The sequence below is a fragment of the Arvicanthis niloticus genome, chromosome 14 (assembly GCF_011762505.2).
Source record: "Arvicanthis niloticus isolate mArvNil1 chromosome 14, mArvNil1.pat.X, whole genome shotgun sequence".
Classification (NCBI taxonomy): Eukaryota; Metazoa; Chordata; class Mammalia; order Rodentia; family Muridae; genus Arvicanthis; species Arvicanthis niloticus.
The window spans coordinates 24137501-24157184 of record NC_047671.1 but is presented as its reverse complement, the minus strand read 5'-3'; the positions used below and the strand labels follow the sequence as shown (position 1 = coordinate 24157184).

The following is a 19684-nucleotide window of genomic DNA, read 5'->3' as shown; positions in this document are numbered from 1 at the left end:
GTCCTTTCTCTCAGTTTCTCCCCTCCTCCCCGCCCCCAGCTCCTAAGCACTGTATGATCTTAATGGCTTTGAATTCCAAGGCTCCTGAGCAGTGTGTTGATTCTATAGGGACACATGGCAGTGGAGGAAAGAGAGGGCTCCTGTATGGGGCTGGTGCAACATCCTTTGTTTTGATTTGCAGGTGCACAGCAGGTACTTGCTCATTAAGCTGGGACAAGCAAGCTGAATCTGTTGATCTTGTGAGTTCTCTCTTCCTTCAGTGAAAATCCTAACCACCCAGTCAATACCAGACACTCTGGTGCTTTCTATTTAAAGTCAAACAAAACGCTCTTCCTGTTTTCTAATTTACCACTGCACTCGCACTCAACATTTAAATTTAAGGAACAAACGGCTTCCTTTTTGTTATTTTGAGACAGTGTCTCTTCGTACAGCTATGGTTGTCCTGAATTTACTCTGCAGACCTAGCTGTTCCTCGAACTCACAAAGATCTTGTCTGCCTCTGCCTCCCCAGTGCTGGGATTAAAGGCATGCGCCACCACGCCCTAGGAAAGACTTCTTGAAAAAAGTTGAGTGACAAATTTCTCTTATTTTAAGTAGCCTCCCGCATTCCTGAACATTGAAGGATTAAATGAAGGGCTTGCTAGAGAAACTCCCTATCTGGAACGTGGGAAGATTCCTACGGTGCCTAATAAGACATCTCCATCTTTTGCATATGTAAAGGACAAACTTAAACTTGAATTTGGTATTTCACGTTGTGCCTCACACACACACACACACACACACAAAACGAGCTTTTATCAAAGAACTAGGCAGCCGGGTTTCAAGTGGGTGGGTGTATACTCAGCGCGGGCGCGGAGTTGGTTTTGTTCCCAGTAGAGTTGACACCAGCAATGGCGACTCGCGGCCACACCGGGGCAGCCTCTCCCAGGCTGGCCGCCCGGCCGGGAAAATCGCTTGGGCGAGCTGAAGCTGTTAGCCAAGTCTGGCCTGCCATAGCTGCCAAGAATTTAAAGGGGGTCTAGAAATATGCACCATCGCTCTCTTTTAGAGCTCCTGGAGACTCTGGGTTAAGAAGGAAAAAAAAAGAGAGAAACGGATATAGTGGCTTTGTTGTTGTTTCACGGGGTCTTCATGGTCCCCCAAGGTCCAGTCCACCGGGTCCCCAAAGCAGAGAGAAGCGGGGCAAGAGGAGGGTCAGCTCCGCAGGCCCAGCCCGCCAGGGCGCGCCCCAGCTCAGCGCTCTGCGCCGGGTGACCCAGGAGGCGCGGGGGTGGGGTGGGCGTGGGGCGAAACACTACCACCCCCGCGGCCCGCCCCCCAGCCCGGCCTGTGATTGGCTTGGGGGGCGCGAGTGCCCGCCCCGGCGAGCGGGAGGGTCCCCGTGGGCGCCGGGCGGCGCAGGCGGGGCGGGGAGAGCCGGCCGGGCGGAGCAGGCGAGGGGCGGGTGCGCGGGTCCCGGGGATCGCCGAGCGGGCTTGGGGAGGCCGGGAGAGCCATCGGCGGGGGCGGGAGCCCGGGAGCCCAGCGGGCTCAGCGCAGAGCCCGGAGAGCTCCGGGCCAGCCGCCGTTCGGCGCGCTCTCGGAGCCGCCAGTCGGCGCGTCCCCGCAGCCTTCCGGGAGGAAGCGGCGCCGGGGCCCGGTGCAGCCTCACCTGCCAGCCCTTCCCCGCCGGGAGGCGCAGAAGGACAGAGGGTCGCGGCCCCGCGACGCACTTCAGCCCGTCGCAGCGTCCAGGACCCCGCGCGGGGCGCCGGCTCCATGGCGACCGGGCTCGGGGAGCCTGTCTACGGACTTTCGGAAGAGGAGGTGAGTTCCTGCCCAGAACGCTGTGCGGAGGGGACCGGCCCTCTGCTCTGAACGTCCCCTGCCAACAGGGGCTTTGGGACTCTGGGTGATCCGGAGCGGTCCCGGGCGCTGGGTGGCTTAGTCTTCCCTCTTCACCCGGGCGGTGCGCTTCTCCGCCCAGGGCTCTCGGGGTGGGCGGAGGCCGCGTGCGCCGCTGCCCCGCGGGTCCTTTTCCTCTGCAGGCTGCGTCTCATGGGGCTGTTGGGCAACTTTTCTGGACCACGCTCCTGCAGCCAGGAGTCCGTGACGTGCGTCACGTCTAGGTAGCTGCAGGGGTCTTTGCGTGGTGCAGGCGTTCTGGGGGCTGCTGAGGAGCCTAGTGGTGTCTCCCCATGGGACTTTTTTTTGTTAGTGGGCGCTGGGTAGTGGATGTGTGCAGATCCCGGCGAGAGTGAGAGACACCCGGAGAGTTGCGTGCGTCCGCCCCTGGGTCTTGCAAAGTCTGGAGCCGGGATTGTGCATTCCAGAGTCTCCTATTTTGGTGTGTGGAGGTGATCTAGGGAGGAGGCAGGTGCTGCAGGAAACTTAGAGGAAGCTTGCTGCCCTGCCATTTCTGTCCGGTCCAGAGGATTCAAAGCCCGGCATCTCTAGGGTGGGTGGAGAGAAGAAAGCTCCATTGATCTCTTTTATTAATAAAACGAACGAAATAAGCCACACCCCCCAAACGGTCGGTTTGACTGGAGAGGGCTTTGTTTTTAAAAACCTCACTCTCTCATCGTGGTCCCCACTCCCCCTTTTGAAACGATCCTGCTAAATCACTGCTCAGCCCTCACTCGAGCAGCCATTCTCGACTCTTATTGGTGTGTTCCTCTGCCAAAAAGGGGGGTGGGAGGCCTGTCGCGGGCGCGGAGTGACAGGCAGGCTGGATGGAGCAGGTAGGAGTGGTTCGCCATCTGGCGGGGTGCGCGCCCAGGTCTGGCTCCCCTTTCGAGAGGTGAATTTACAACCCTTGAAGCATTACTCAGCAGGGAGGTATTTCCTATCCTGGTTGTGCATTTCATGAAAAGTGGATGCCTGGAAATTTGGGCTTTCTCGATTTCTCTTTCTTACCCTCCCTCCTTTCTTTCTGAGGTTCCCTCTTTCTCTGGTGATGGGGGTGGGGTTTAAAGAGAGTCTATTATCTGAGACAGGCTCACGTTATGGCTTGGCTTTCTGCAGCTTCCCTACTGGCAGTGTGTGTGTGTGTGTGTGTGTGTGTATCTCAGCTCTCCTACCGCGACATGGTGTGTGTGTGTGTGTGTGTGTGTGTGTGTGTGTGTGTAATATATTCTACATAAATGTGGAATGAAATGGGTATCTTGTGGGAGGCAGGACATTTAGGGATTGATTTTATTTTTTGGTAGTGCTAGTTAGGCTTACTGGGCTGCTTGTGATCAAAGAATGATCACAATGTGAGTAAAGTGTGATGTGTTTTTGATTATTTGCCATGCTTGTGTAGAATAAAGTGTGTGTGTGTGTGTGTGTGTGTGTGTGTGTGTGTGTGTGCAGTCATTTGGAGATGGGTGAAAGTAGAATTGTTTTGTTTACTTAGGGGATTCTCCTCCTAGCTCCTTATCTGGAGCTGGAGGGCAGTCAGATCTCTTGGAGGTGCTGAGATCCTGTCTTTCCTAAACAAAGGGCTTCCTGGGTGAGGTATCAAGGGAGATGAAGACAGCTGTGTTTCATCTTAGGTTCTCTTTCATTTTTTAAAAAATAACATGATTATTTTTAAAAGCTCCCTGAAAGAAACATTCTGAGACTGTTTTGGAAAAATGCATCTGCATAAAGGAATCCTTTCTGTCAGGTTGTCCGTGCTTTGTTTACGATGGCAGCCAGTGTCAGAATCCACCTCAGGTCTTGGTCTTGCCACTTTTGTCTTGGAGAATCACTGTTGATCTTGACTGGTGTGGGGTGTGAAAGTGACACCCAACTGAGTGTGTGGGGACTCTTCCCTCCTGCCTGTTAGCAGAGAGTAGCAAGGGGTGAAGAAAACACAATTTATCTGTGTATTGCCTTGCTATCGATGGCTCTGTTTAGTTACCCGCATCATGTATGATACAAAAATAAACCTCACCTACCTTTTTCATTTTTCTCTTACCAATAGAAAATGAATGTCTTCATATTTTTAAGGTGTCTGGTATGGGAGGTTTCTCGCTGTGGGGGGGGGTTCCTTTGAAGACAGACAGAATGCCTTTGTATAATATTAATATCAAAGTATTAAATGTACTTGGTTTGCCGTGCCTCCGGAATTAGCCTGTAAGCAAACAAATGGGAGTAATTAACAGGCTCTGGAAGTGGAATGTCCAAGCACCTCTGACTTGTCAAGGTGTTCTAAATAGGGTGTACCAGTGGGCTGCAAGTATCACATGAAGGTGCTTGTTTAGCTGTAGAGAGGAGTCCACTTGTAAATCTCTCTGCAAGTGGAGGGTACTCAGGAGTACCCGGGGTTCTCTTGTAAGTAGACCTTGTGTTTATATTTGATAGCGGCAAAAAGCATTATGTGTTTGGAACGGACTTAGTCATGTCCCATCTTACAAAGCACTGGTGAGCTCTGTACTGCTATCGGTCAAGCATGGCGCTAATCTAGAACGTAGCAGGATGGCAGAGGCGAGACTCTGCTGCTGGGGTCATCAGCCTGAGGTCTGGCTAGTATACAGAAGGAGAATGATTGAGATGTAGGTTTCGCCCCTGTGGGTGTACATGCTACTTAATGTTTGCCACGCGTTGCAGATGAATTTCCTTGGGTGATTTGGAATTTATATCCACTCTGATTTAAATTATGTCAGTTTCAGGAACCAAAATCATAAGCTCCATCAAAGGAGTTTGGGTGTTGAAGGGATTAGGTGATGAACAGCCGTTGTTATTCATGGCCGAGGATCAGATTTGGTTTTGAGTCAGAATGGTTTGAACGACTTTCTGCAACTGGTTTGGGTCCTTGACGACCCTTTTCCTTGTTTGTGTTTAATTATGGCCATCTGTAATCTGTGTTGGCATGGTTTACTCAGGAACACTATTGTTACTTTCTTGAAATGTTTCATTACAGGTATCTTTGGGTGGGGGAGGGTTTCTATTGGATAATATATCAAGAGTTTGAATGGCAGCCTTTTGAAAAGATTAGCTGTGGTATCCCAGCACTTAGGAGGCGGAGGAAGGGATGCTGAGCTTGAGGCCAGCATGACTATATGCCAACCAAAAAAAAACCAAAAAAACAAAACAAACAAAAAAAACCAAACAGGAAACAAACGTCCACAACCCCAAACAAACAAAATGGTGGGCTATGTCACTTAACATATTGTTGGTGGCTAGATGAGGCGATGGCTTGAGGTGGAACTTGGGATGTATCTCTCGTTCCATACAAACATTTAGGATACACATTGAGTACTAAGCCTTAAGCATCTGATGTCTAACTTATGCTTCATTAGAGACCCTAAGGTATGCTGTTATTTCTGGCTGAGGAGTGGAGCGCCAAGAGTGCTTAAATAAACCGCATGAAAGACATTCAGCAAGTGAGTGGGCCTGTTGGTCTTAGAGCCCTAGTTCTTAAAGGATGCGGACAGATCTCCCTTTTCTTCAGAGCATCTTGAAAGGTTTTCACAGCTAGATTATTCATGATAGTGGGAAATGACCTAAACATCATGGATTGCATTCAAACACTCACTGACCAAAATGGCTTACTAGCTCTCATTAGTGTAGTCCCCATACTATGTTAAAACCAGGGAGGGTTCATGAAAACTTCTCTGGGTCATATTCTCACCTGGTCACAGAGAGTAGCTGTGTGTGCCTCTCCTGTGTGGCAGTGTGTGCAGCTGCCACAGTCATCGCTTTTCTTTATTGCCTTAGGGGTCTCTACTGATTTGTATATAATTATAAACTTTATTTCATAGAGGTTAAAATATGGAACGAGGATGTGTCAGCAACTGATGAGTTCTAGTTTAATTAGAAAGCTCTACGCTTTAGGTCCCCCTCAGAATGTGTAGTGATGGAACTTCTTTTCCCTATTGTTTGCCAGGATGTTTGGGCTTGAATTCAGGGCTTTGCGCATTAAGCAAATGCTTCACCACAGAGCTTGCTGCTCCAGGTTAGCCCTTTCAAGATCAGCTTCTGCATCTGTATATAGGCAAGCGTTAGAGGGAGAGAAACAGTCTTTAATGGACAGTCATGGAGGGAAAACCAGAGCCTCTGTGGTGCCTCTCAAGTCAGCCAGCTGTAAGCTCATCCTGCATCTGTGGAAGGCGTGGACAAGACTGCTTTCCTGCTTTCCGGTGTACATAAAATTTGTGTCCTAAGGTGTGGGGGCTGCCAGACTGTATTCCCAGTGGTGTCCTCCCTAGTGCTGTGTTAGGGTTGCCATCCTTGTCCTCATAGGCTGTGAGGGCAGGACCACTGGGTGAATTGTCTGCTGCACACTTGCTAAACATTGAGAGACTGAAAGAGAGGCTCAGCTTTACAGTGCCCTTTAGAAACTTTGTTCTTCTTTGTTTGTTTGTTTATGCTAGAGCTAGAAGCCAGGGCCTGTGAGACAAGTCCTCTCCCACTTGTGAGCCTCTTCATAGACTTTTTTTTTTTGTCAGTGGGTAGGAGATTGGCAAGCTGGAAGCTTAGCTAGGCTACATAGTAAGACCCAGGCTCAAAAGAGTAACTTTGGCTTTTTCTTTATGGTACATTGTTTTATTTTTCAGGAAGCTTGAATTAATGTTATTATGGAAAAGCAGTTGTCTTAACTGAAGACATAAAATAATTTGTTGCAAGGGCTGAGAACAGTAGCAAAATGGAAATCCTGAGATGACAGCAGTCTCTTTAGCTGCCAACGAGGTCACAGCTCTCTTGTGGTGCTAAGGCATCTCTGAGACAGTGGGTACTCCTGTTACTGGGGAACTTGTATCCGAAAGTTGGTTTCAGGCATCTGGGGAGCTTCCACAGGCTTACTGTGTGTTCAAAAGAAAAAAAAAAAAAAAAAAGAATGTGTTCAAGGAAGAAATTCCTGTGGCTGGAGTAAATGCATTGCGTTCTCTACTGTAAGCTGACGAAGTGGTTTGCATAGGAATTATGTCTTTTAAACTGTTTAAAGTTATGAATCATTTTAGAATGTAACATTATTGCAACAACACATGTGACTTCCTGGTAAATTAGAAGAACCTGTGTTCATCCATGGCTCAGTTAATCACCTCTCTTGCCTTGTGTGGCGTTTCAAATAGCATAATAGAAACAGGTAATGCCTGAAGCCCTGGGTTGAATCCACAACCTTGGGAAAAACCCATCCTAAACCCAAATTAAAATGGCTCTATGTGACAGAATGAAAGCATATTGCTTTACCTTTAAAACATTTTTTTTTTCCTTTGAGTTAAAAGATAAGCCAAACAGATTTCCTTGTCCTTAATTTTGTTTTGTTTTGTTTATTTTCAAGACAGGGTTTCTCTGTGTAGCCCTGGCTGTCCTGGAACTCAGTTTGTAGATCAGGCTGACCTTGAACTCAGAGGCCCTCCTGCCTCTGCCTTAGGTAGTGCCGAGATTAAATCTTGTGATTCCCACCGCCCAACTAATTTAGTTTTGGTGAGTAGCAGCTCTGAGAGGGAGGAGAAGACTAGAGGAGGAAGCGGAGGGGGAGGAGGAAGAATCTCATAAGGTTTCAATTTTGGTGTTGTAGGTGTTTGATTAGATGAGTTTGTCATTCTGGTTTTTGTTTTGTTTTAAGGAGATGGGTAGAGGTATGTCCGGAACCTCTGGCCTGCCATCCTCTCAGCTTCCATCTCTAGCAGTTGAGACTGCGCATGTGTGCCACCACACCTGACTTTGAAATATTTGTTAGTTGGGGATACAGCGAACTTTTGACAGTCCACATTAAGAAGAGTGAACATGCTGTAATAACTAATCCAGTATTGGGATTAATGAAGGGTGTGGGGGGAAGGGTGTGAATGTTACTTCTGTTGTTACAGTGTTTCTCTTGCAGGTGGCAGTACAAACAGATACTCTTGCTTTCTGACTATAGGTGGCAATATTTGTACTGTCTACTGTTACTTTGAGCTCTGTGCTTGGTAGAATATGGAAATGAGAGCATAATTTAGAGATTAGATATATAGAAACTAGATTTAGAAACCAATATATTCGGTTTTTAAAAAAAACAGTTATTTAATAAAAAAACACCCAGAGGGCCGATTCACAATGGATACAGCAGCAGAGACCATCGGTTTTCTGAGTGTTTCCAATGTTGTCTTCACCCAGGGTGCATACAAACAATTTCAGGAGAGAGTGGCAGGCTTTTAGATTTGGGGAGAGAAGTGACCACAATGTCCAGGCACACAGAGGTCTTTTCTGCACCAGTCCTTCCTTGTCTGATGCTTCTGGTTGTGCTGTGTGTGCCTTCCTGTAATTCTTTGTCACTGAAGAACTGATTAGCAACATCACTCCTGGTGTTGGTTGCTAAAGAGATTTTTTTTTTCCTTGAAGCATAGTTTCAGGGTTATTTGTATCCCGATCTAGTTTCTAATTTACTGTGGAGCCTGGGACAACCTTGAACTTCCAATCCTCCTGGTGAATTCTAGGCATTTGCCACATGTCGAGTTTATGTAGGGATCAGACCCAAGGCTTTGCTCATGCTAAGAAAGCACTGTACCACCGGATCTACATCACTAGCCCTGCTAAAGAGATTCTTGATTCCAAGTGTGTGCTTGTAGCTCACACTCTAGCTGAAGCTGGTGGATGTATCTGTCTAGACTTCTTATTATAGTGACTTAGGATTGTTCTCAATTCAAATAGCCCAACTGCTGACTGTTGCTGTAATACTGTAAGTGGGAAAAGCCACCCCTCACCCCTTCAACCTGTATCTGGATAACTAGTTTGAATTTGACACTTCAGTTGACTTTTTGTCCCAAGAGCCGTGTATTGATTCAAACCTCACCAAGTCTAAAGTTAAGCTACTTTGAGTCCCCAAAGCTCATCACACTCAGTGTTTGGTGACTTGTTGGCAGGCAGGCAGGCAGACATCCTCAGAGGGACTGTGGATTCTCTTTATGTCTTCTGTTCTCCAAGAGAAAAGGGCCTCTCAGAGATGTTTTCTTTTGGTTGAAAGAAGCTGTGATGTGCTGGACTTGGGACATGAAAGGGCTCACTGGGACAGTCAGTGGTCTCACAAAGAAGGACATACACACTGTGGGAAATCTGCTATGGTTATGAGTGGCATCCTACCAGTTCCATGGTACTTGGTCTGGGATCTAGGTACTGGAGGTTTTCAGCCAGCTGAAGTCAGGTGGGAATAGTACTTGGGTGCTTTGTGCCTGTTTCAGAGTCCTGTCTCCCAGGCAGAGAGCATGTGCCCTGTTTGACAGGGTCTCATTATGTAGCCCTGGCTATCCTGAAACTTGCTTTGTAGACCAGGCTGGCCTTGAATTCATAGAGATCCACCTGTCTCTCTGCCTTCCAAGTGCTAGGATTAAAGGCATATGCCACCACTGCCTGGCTACAAGTGTTTTAAAACAAAGATAAGTGGATTTTGTTTCAATATTTATTTATAATATATGTATGTATGTATGTATGTATGTATATATGTATATGTTTGTATGGGTATTTTGCCGGCAGGCGTGTATGTGAACCACAAGCATATCTAGTGTCTGCAGAGGCCAGAAGAGGGCAATGGGATTAGTGTTACAGATGGTTGTGACCTGCCCTGTGGGTGTTGGGCACCCAACCCAGGTTCTTTGGAAGAACCATCTTTCCAGCCCTTTGTTTTATATGCACATCTTGACATGTGTTTGAGACATCGCTACTGGGAAGTTCAGGGAGTCTGAATTGAAGAGTTTTTATTGAGTGCATTAGTTGTATTTATGTATGAATTTTGTGTCTAAGGCCTGAACCCAGGGTCTTTCTAGGTAAATGCTCTCCCACTAAGCTCACCCCTCCATCCCTGGCTTGTCTTTCTTGTTTCTTTTCCCCTCCTCTCCCTTCCCCTCCAAGCCTGCTTCTCGGTGCCCTGAGAGCTAACCCATGGTCTCCTGCTTGCAAGGCAAGCACCCTCCTGATGAGTTGGATGTCCCCAGTTCCTGATTTAGTCTTGCTAACTCTAGAGCAGTGGTTCTCAGGGGTCATATATCAGATATTTATATTATGATTCATAACAGTAGCACAATCACAGTTATGAGGTAGCAATGAAAATAGTTTTATGGTTGGGGGAGGTCACCACAACACGAGGAACTGTATTAAAGGGCCAAAGCATTAAACCAGCAAAGGCTGAGAACCACGGCTCCAGAGGACACAGGAGTTCAGTGGCTCTTTGAGCTGACCTCTCCATGTTGATAGTGGGCCCTAGGGTACCTTCCTGCTGGTCCTTGAGAAGCTGGCATTTGGCATGCCTGCCTTGCAGTCATGTCTTAGCTTCCAGTGAACATTAATCGAAGATGACACATTGAGCCCAGGGTGAGAGCTTTCCTGGCTTCACTTCTAGGAGGCTGAGAAGAGTTGAGCTGGGTAGGAGGTAGCATGGAAGAATATTGACTAATATGGAGATGTTAGTAATAACGTCTTTGGAATGACACCTAGAGGCTTATAAAATTGGTACAATAGAATTCTGTTGTAAAAATAAAGCCATATATATATATATATATATATATATATATATATATATATACACATACATATGGCTAGTATTATCCCAGCAGGCTAGTGGCTGGATGAATCTAACTTTTAGCAAAGGAATTACAGATAATTTAAAATTTTTTTCTTTGTTACCTGTTTGTGTTTCATTTTTATGAGACACTTTCCTTATTTCTTTATAAGTTGAAAAATAAGGCAGCAGAACTCTGGGACTTGTGACTACAGCTCGTAAGAACCCATTATGTTTTTTACGAGTAACTAAAGAGAGAGGAACGTGAAGACTCTGAACACAAAAGCAGTGATGGAGAGATGGGAATGACCTAGATGGGTCCCTGTAACGTACACGTAGCTGCAATCACAGACTGTGTTTGAGTAACTGTGTCCATACATATGTATGATTGCTAGAGGTTAATCTCAAATTTAACATTTAAGGAGATAGAACACATATATATATAAAAGGAAAGTAGACAGAGTGCCCTCCCCCTCCCCAGCCCTCCCCATTGTGCTTCAAGGTTCAGGTAAAAAAAAAATGAGAGCGATTTGGTACGAATATGGATATGATATTTGCTCAGTTGGCCACGTGTTTAACCAAGGCCCTTCCTCGTGCCCTTTACCAAGGGTACCAAGGTCATCTCAGCCAGCCAGGAGCTCCCCATCAGATGGGAGGGGAAAGGATGCAAGACAGGCTCGTGAACTGGATATTTTCACAGATGTTTTCTCCACCAGGACACTTGATGTTTGTGTTTCTATCCTTTCACTTGTGGCAGTTGTATGAAAAGGATTTAATTCTAGCAGTGTTTTATGCTCTCTGAAAGTTTTTTGGAGTGTTCTGTGAAGACCATGGGCTGGGATCTGACTTGAGTCTGTCTCTGCATTTGTTTTCTTAGGTCTGGAGTTACAGCTCTTAATATGATCCTATTTCAGTGCATTGGTCAGCTTTGTTTTCATTTCATTTTGGATCTGGCTGCCCAGGCTGGCCTTGGGACTCAACGGCTAAAGCGATCCGATCCTCCTGCCTCAACCTCCCAAATAACTCCAGCCTACATGCACTGCTGCATCCTGCACATAGTTTCCTGTTCTAATGATGTGTGTGCAACAGGATTCTGCTCTGTCGGTTTACATAAATATCTAAGTGGTCAGAAGCTCTTTATTTTGCTTTTCAGCTAATGCCCTTTAAGTGTTGGGTGTGACTCAGAGAGTGTCCCTTCCCAAACAACAGGGTGGAGCTGACAAATACTGCACTATTTCCAATCTGAGACAAATCAGAGCCCTACCTCAGCTGACTAGTATTTCTGAAAGAGGATGCATCTGCCTTCCAGTTTATGTGTGTTGTAGTCTGTTGATGGATTCCATTTCTCCCCTGTTAGTTCCCCGGTCTTCCCGCTTACAGGCCACGGTTGGCAGTGTCATACAGTTGTGGGGTCTGAGTTGGCCAGTCTCTAATTGTATGTCACAATACTTAAGCATGATGGCAGATTGTTGTAGCTGTTCCTGGGACTGTAACTGCACTTGGCGTATTCACTACTCATATGCCATTTAGGGAACATACTCCCAGGACAGGTCTGTCAACCCTGTGATGTCATTAAGAAGCTGCAGGAGCTCTTTGCTCTGCTCTGCCATCCATAATTCTGCTCTTTTCAGAGGCCTTATTTATCTGAGGGTAGTAGCCACTGGCAGCTGGAGCCAGGCTCTTTGTATACTGCTCGGGAGAGGAGAGAGAGAGAATGGCTTCCTGTGGGTTTCTCTTAAGATTAAGGACCTTTCATTCCCACAATAGTGCAGGAAGTCTCTCTCTCCGTGTGTCCCTCTGGTCCACAGAGGCTTAGATCTGCTCATCTCTCAGCAAAATGTGTCAAGGAGGGACTGGGATGGTTTTTATGGCTCTACCCCCGGAGCTTTGCCAAAGTCAGCTGTGCCACCTTGTGGTCCACTCCTTTACTCATTCCTCATTCAGAATACCCTTGGCATGGGCCTGGGAAGATGGAACACACGTGCACGAGAATGACTACTTCAGCTTCATGAGAAGTCCACACTTTCTTCCTAAGGAAGACACCCAGTATTGTAAGGAACAGGAGGGGATAATGCTCTTACCAATAATGCATTTCTCTCATACCCGACAGGAGGTTTTTTTTATTTAATTTCTCAGTAACTCATGACAGACTTATTTCTTATGACATACGCCCTATATCAATCAGTAAAGACAGAACAGGACAACTAAACACCCCCAATGAAGGTAAGGATAAGAAAACACAACACATGTGAGGTGGTTGGCCAAATAAGAGGGGCCAGCAGTGCTGGCCTTGGTCACCTGTGTGGCAGCTTCTAGTTCTGCTCAGGTCTGTCTAATATGCCATCCCTCCCTGTCATTGTCTGTATAGCTGTCCATGGGCAGGATGGACACTGTCAGAGTTTCTCTCTTTGAGCCCAGTTTGGCATGAATTTGGAGTCTTGAGATTGATCATTTGAGTTGAAAAGCGCCAAGCGATGTTAGGGTCTCCGCCTATATTGGTTCTATGAGAACATGACCTTTGGGTGACTTTGTTTGCAGCTTATTCTCGGGCTGTGATCTGCAGACGGAGATCTTAATTCAGGTGAAGTCTCTGCTGCAGAGGAATTCTGGGTCTTAGCATCAGGTCTGTCTGCACTGCTCCTGCTCCCCACTGCTTTCTGCCTTGAAATAACTTTCAGATTGGACTGCTAAGGGGGGATGTGGGGGGGGGGAGGGGCAAGTAGAAGCCATCCTGCTTTTCTGTTGCATTTCATGAGTGGCTTCTTCCCTAGACTATGACTATGCTATTTTCCACCCTTTCCTATACTCAGCTATCCTGGTTTATAAAGAAATTTTTATATCATAATACCATACAGCACAGAATTGACCAAGTTGACCATGTCTAAGCAGGCAATGATATTAAGTATATTCACAGGGTCTTGCAGCCACCACTGCCATCGGGCCACACAGGTCGACAGAATGCAGAACTGAAACACTTGGGCTCACTGGCCAAGAGCTCTTTCTCTATTTCTAACGTTCTAGCTTTGTGGTTTTTATTATTATTATTATTATTATTATTATTATTATTATTATTAATCATCTTTTTTGATACAAAAGTCTATGAGCTTCTTCTTGTTAAGTGGGGTGCAAGCATGCCTGCACATGCACACACACGTGTGGAGGTTAGAAGACAGCTTGCCTGCATCAGTTTTCTCCCCAGTCCATGTGGTAGTGATCTTGATGAGAAGCAATAGCAATCCGAAGTGTGTGGAGAGAAGCCATCTGTAGTGTGAACACTTAAAGCTCTGAAGACCGAGTCAGGAGGATCTCGAGTTGCAGTGCAGGTTAAGTAGCAAGACCCCAAGTAAAACAAAAGCATATGTATGTGTATATATATATATATACATATACATATACATATACATATACATATACATATACATATACATATACATATACATATACATATATATGCACACATATATATGTATATATATACATACACACATACATATATACACACACATATATGTGTGTGTGTATATATATATATATATATATTTTTTTTTTTTTTTTTAAAACAAAGATTAAATGGGATTGATTAGGAAATCTGTGTTGCATGGGAGCGCCTGCAAAGTTAAGGAGAAAATGACTCCATGGGTACTTTTGAGTCTGAGCTATGAAGGGGAGTCAGAAGATGGGTGCCAAGCTTTAGAGAGTGACCCCTATACTGTGTTTTTAAGTAAAAATAAATGTCCTAGCAGCTGCATTTATGGAAGCCTAGCTGTTCTTGGTTGTCCTTGATCCCTGACCCATTTCCTGAATGGACAAAGATGTTTGGACATTTAGGACCAGCTCACTGTTGTACAGTGTCTGTTGCTGTCATGAAACACCATGACAGCAAACAAAAGTTGGCTTATACTCCCATATTGCTGTTCACCATCAAAAGAAATGAGGACTGGAACTCAAGGGTCCTGGAGGCAGGAGCTGATGCACAGGCCATGGAGGGGCGCTGCTTACCGGCTTGCTTCCCCTGGCTTGCTCAGCCTGCTTTCTCATAAAACCCAGGACCACTGTCCCAGGGATAGAACCATTCATAATGGACTGGGCCCTCCCCATCAATTACTAACTAAGAAAATGCCTTATAGCTGCATCTTATGAGGGCATCTTCTCCACTGAAGTTCCCTCCTTGGAGATAACTCGAGTTTGTGTGTCAAATTGACATCAGACCAGCCAACACAGTCACCTCGTGTTCTCTGCAGAACTGTCCATGTTCTAAGTGCTGATGTAGTTACATATTATGTGTTCTGTATCAGACACTTGAACCCACCAGTTGTCTACCAAATATGGCTAATAACAACGTGCTATCTTTATTCATTGTATGTTTGTATGCAGGTGCACTGCACCTGTGTGCATAAAATAAGTATTGCATTCTTGAAAGTCTTGGAGCACATTTGAAGTGTTCTCACAAATATATGTCAGGCAAACATATACTGGTTAGCTCAATTTAGTGCAACTTAGCATATTTTAAATCATACATGGTGTGGTTTTGTCCGTTAAAACGAAATTTTTTAAATGAGCCAAAATATTTACAATAGGGCTTTGAGGCAGGTGCTGATATTTCATTTTGCAGTTGGGGATACCAAGACACAAAAGGGTTAAATAAATGAGATAGTAGGTATCAGGGGGCAGGACTTGAACCAACACAGTCTGGTTCCAGGAGTGGAAGTTTCAGGGTGCATTATGTTGGGGAGTTGTACTGTCTGTTTTTTTTTGTATCAGCTTGACACAAGCTGGAGTTATCACAGAGAAAGGAGCCTCCCTTGAGGAAATGCCTCCATGAGATCCAGCTGTAAGGCATTTTATCAATTAGTGATCAAGGGGGGAGGACCTAGCCCATCATGGGTGGTGCCATCCCTGGGCTGGTAGTCCTGGGTTCTATAAGAAAGCAAGCTGAGCAAGCCAGGGGAAGCAAGCCAGTAAGTAACATCTCTCCATAGCCTCTGCATCAGCTCCTGCTTCCTGACCTGCTTGAGTTCCAGTCCTGACTTCCTTTGGTGATAAACAGCAATGTGGAAGTGTAAGCCGAATAAACCCTTTCTCCCCAACTTTCTTCTTGGTCATGATATTTGTGCAGGAATAGAAACCCTGACTAAGGCAGGAGTTGAGGGCTGGAGAGATGGCTTAGAGGTTAAAAGCACTGGCTGCTTTTCTAGAGGTCTTCAGTTCAATTCCCAGCAACCACATGGTGGCTCATAACCATCTTTAATGAGACCTGGTGCCCTCTTCTGGTCTGCAGGCATACATGCTATATACATAATAAATAAATAAATCTAAAAAAAAAAGACAGGAGTTAGAAGCTGAGGAGTGGTCTGAGGCTGTGAACTCAGCCTTATGGGCCACAGGAAGTGACTACTTGATTGCTTGTCTGAGGTACACTGAGGAAGCTGCTGAGGTTTAAATTTTCCTAAAGTTCACCCTGGGGTTGTCAGCTCCGGTGGGGCTGGACAAATAGAGATGAAAGAATATGGAGATAAAGCTTACCACGAAGCACCAGGGAGAGTAGATTTAAGTCAGCCATGGAAGGTCCCGGAGCTGTCCTAGCTGAACAGTGGTGATGAGGGTGGGAACTAAGGAGGTGATGAGGACAGAGGTACATATGTGCACCCTATTAGATTTGGTTACTACTTATTAGGCAAGAAAGAAGAGTCTGGAATAATTCCCCATGTTTTGTAGCCGTCAGCAGCCAGGGATGAACTGGGTTCACCTGAAAGGAGGGCTGGAAATGAAAGAGAGACAGAGAGCTGAAAGAAGCATGAAGCCAAGACAAAGTTCTCTGATCAAGGCTCAAAGTTTAATATTCAGCACTTTGTATAAATAGGGAAAGCCCCACCTAACCCATCCTTTGTTTCAGCCGGATTATGGGATTATGTCACGGATTATGCCACTAGTCAAGGTCAGCTGCCTGTCTATTCTAAATTCATGTAGGTGCTCGTGCATCCAGGGTGGATGACTCCACCTAGGTCACAAGGTCTTTCTGGCCTGCTCAAGGCTGGGGAAGGGCACAAGGTTTCCTAATTTTAGAGGCCTGAGGAGGAGAGGACCTTTTACAGTGGTTCTCACCTAGAGGCCTGTCTTAGTTAGGGATTCATTGCTATGAAGTGACACGATGACCAAGGTGTCTCTTATAATTGGGGTTGGCTTGCAGTTCAGAGGTTCAGTCCATTGTCATCATGGTGGAAAGCATGGCAGTGTGAAGACAGACATGGTGCCGGTGAAGCCAAGAGTTTTATATCTGGATCTGCATACCTGGATCTGCAGGCGACAGAAGGAGACCCATGTGTCACACTAGATGTAGTTTGAGCATATATCATCTCAAAGTCTGCCCCCACAGCATCACACTTCCTCCATCAAGGCCACATCTACCCCAACAAGGCCACACCTCCCAATAGTGCCACTCCCTAGGAGCCAAGCATTCAAACACGAGGGTCTGGGGGGCGGGGCTATTCCTTTTAAACCATCATAGAGCCCAATTGTGTTGTTCCTTTTAGGCATTTGTGATTGCCCCAGCCTTGGAAAGTGCTAGAGCATCTGGTAGGTGGAGGCCAGGATTGCTGTTCAGTATTTTACATGTCATTCTCTGGGACAGGTTTCTGGCCTCTAATGTCAACAGTGCAAAGACCAAGAACCCCCGCTGCTATTGTGTTGCCCTTCTTCATGGTTAATGTACTTAATCTATGAATGGGTCATGGAGATCATGTTGTTTTTCTTGGTTTGAGAACTGAGACATAGAGAGGACGGTGGATCACTTGGCCAAAACCATGTACTTAGGAAGTGTGCTGCAGCAGGCTTTAAGCTTGGGTTTTTGTGGAAACTTAAACCAAATCTAATAGGGTGTGTCTCCTAGGCACCCCATCCCCCACCCTCCTTGCCTTCCCTTATCATCACCATCATTATCATCACCATCATCATCATCACCACCACCACCTCCGTCTAACTAAGAAAGCTCAGTGACCTCCTGGGCTTGCCTACCTCAAATGTCCCCATCCCTCATAGGCATGGAAGACTCGTTCGCGCCGGGTTACTGAGTGCTTTTTAGTTGTTGCTGGTTTCATACTGGAGGTGGCAGGAAGGGAGGGTGGCTATTTATAGTCCGCTCTGCAGTGGATCGAATTTTCCAATCCCTAAGGACCTACAGTGGTAGTCAAAGAAATATAATTTAGCTGTCAGCCTTCTGCTGCAGCCTTGAGATGAAAACGAGTGCCGACGTTACCGTTAAGGTAAGATGAAGTGAAAAGAGACCACAGCGGAAGCCCCAGCTCTCCGTGTGGCCGCGAAGCCTCGCAGGCATCCCCAGTAATGGCTGTGCCTCTGAGAAGGTATGAGATGAAAAGGAGAACCCCAAAGGCCCTCCGGATGGAGAGGTAGTGGAACTAGTGAGCTTCCTTTGATTTGCAAGAGGCAAGGAGCCTATGGTGTCAGTCTATTTGAATCCAGCACAGAGCTTGCACCTGCTGCCCAGTTTTAATAAATAAAAGTCCTGTCCTGGGCTTCGTTTTAGATGTAGGTTCTTTCTACATGCAGGGCTCCAGGGACAGATGTCATGACTGAGCTCCTTGTAGGTCATTTTCAGTTATATATGTCTTTTAAATGTTTTTTTTTTTTTTTAGATTTATTTATTCTATTTATACGAGTACACTGTAGCTGTCTTCAGACACACTGGAAGAGGGCATCAGATCCCATTACAGATGGCTGTGAGCCACCATGTGGTTGCTGGGAATTGAACTCAGGACCTCTGGAAGAGCAGTCAGTGCTCTTAACCACAGAGCCATCTCTCCAGCCCCTCTTTTAAATGTTTTAATTTACATTTATGTGTGCGTGCATGCACACGGACCTGTATAAGCAATAGAGATACAACGGTCAGAAGATGGCTTTTGGGGAGCCAGTTCCTTCTATGACACTTTGACCCAGGATCAGACTCAAATCATTATCCTGGGAGGTACACATAGATAAACTCATGTAGTCATATGTACATGCACAAATGAAAAAACAAAGACATTTTTGGCTTATGTTTTCAGCATCCAGTGTCAGTTTTGGATGTAACCTATAAGCTGAAGAGCATATTTATAATATATTAAGATCATTATTGCCTACTGGCTTCCTGAGCTCCTTGTGCTCTTGACTTTCAAGGAAGCCATACCCAACAGGGATGGGACTCTTAATTGATAGCAGAGCCTTTTTGGGTGACTGATAGACTATTATATACCACTGTGACATGTCAGATATGAATGACTGTCTCCTGGCCCCAGGAGCTTAGCCCCTTTGAGATAGGTCATTTAGATCCAAGACATCTTGTTCACTGATGGTTTGATTTTTACCCAAACCCAGCCTTTGCTTTTAAAGGTAGCTCGATACAGAAAATTCCCTCGGTGAATGAACATACTTCATTTACTTGCTTCTTTTCTCATTCCTTAGCAACATTTCTTTCCCTTGCCACTGCTAGAAGACTTTAATCACGTCCCAAGTGGTAAATGCCTTTGCTTTGTTTTTGTTTTTTTTTTTTTCCCCAAGGCAAACAGCAACCAATTACCAGCTGTTTGGTGAGTCCAGGTGTGAGAGCCCAGACTTTAACTTGCCAAAGTCTCTGTATAGCTCTGGCCTTTTTCTGTTTCTTTTTCTTAGCTAATGATGATAAAATAAGGAATGGCAAGTTATTTTTAAAGAGTGAGGCTGCACATGGCCATCTGAGTGAGCACCGTCATTCAGGACAGCCTTTTGGGGATCCTGCATTTACTCTGAGTGGCGTGGCACTAGCCAGTGTGTTTCTCTGTGTTCCTTACTCAGTACCGTTAGATCAGTTATAACAGACCCATTACTTACAACAGCACCTTAATGACGTGGCCCTCCCTGAGTTAGACACTGGTTAGCTGATTTGAGAAACAAAATTTATCCCCTGGGATAGCACACATGTCCACTACTAGTAGCTGTAATGGGATGCAGGCTTCCATGGTGACAGCCCCAGCTGAGAAGGCCCAAGAAGGTATTGACTGATGACCTCCAGTTGATGTGATTGTGCAGAGTTAGAGGTAGCCATCAAGGCTTAGATTTCCTGTTGTTTAAACTATTCAGAGGAGAGAGCCCACCCTTGGGAATACTCCTGCCTTCGAAAATCTGCCTCAGAGAAGAAATTTGTTACATCTTATGTTGTAGAAAAAGTAAAGGAGCAGCAGTAATTGGTGGATTTCTACACACACAGTACATGTGTTTCCCTTTCTCTATTGTTACTTC

General features: G+C 45.8%; 1 protein-coding gene across 2 annotated transcripts in view; it reads left to right on the top strand.

The window, feature by feature from the left end:
* Nucleotides 1–1447: 1447 nt before the first annotated feature.
* Nucleotides 1448–19684, top strand: part of Nedd4l (NEDD4 like E3 ubiquitin protein ligase) — a 329402-nt gene continuing 311165 nt past the window's right edge. For both annotated transcript variants that reach the window (XM_034517740.2, XM_034517748.2), the window contains exon 1: nt 1448–1806. In XM_034517740.2, coding sequence (XP_034373631.1) covers nt 1759–1806 — 48 coding nt within the window. In that variant the 5' untranslated portion in view covers nt 1448–1758. The remainder of the gene's footprint in view (nt 1807–19684) is intronic.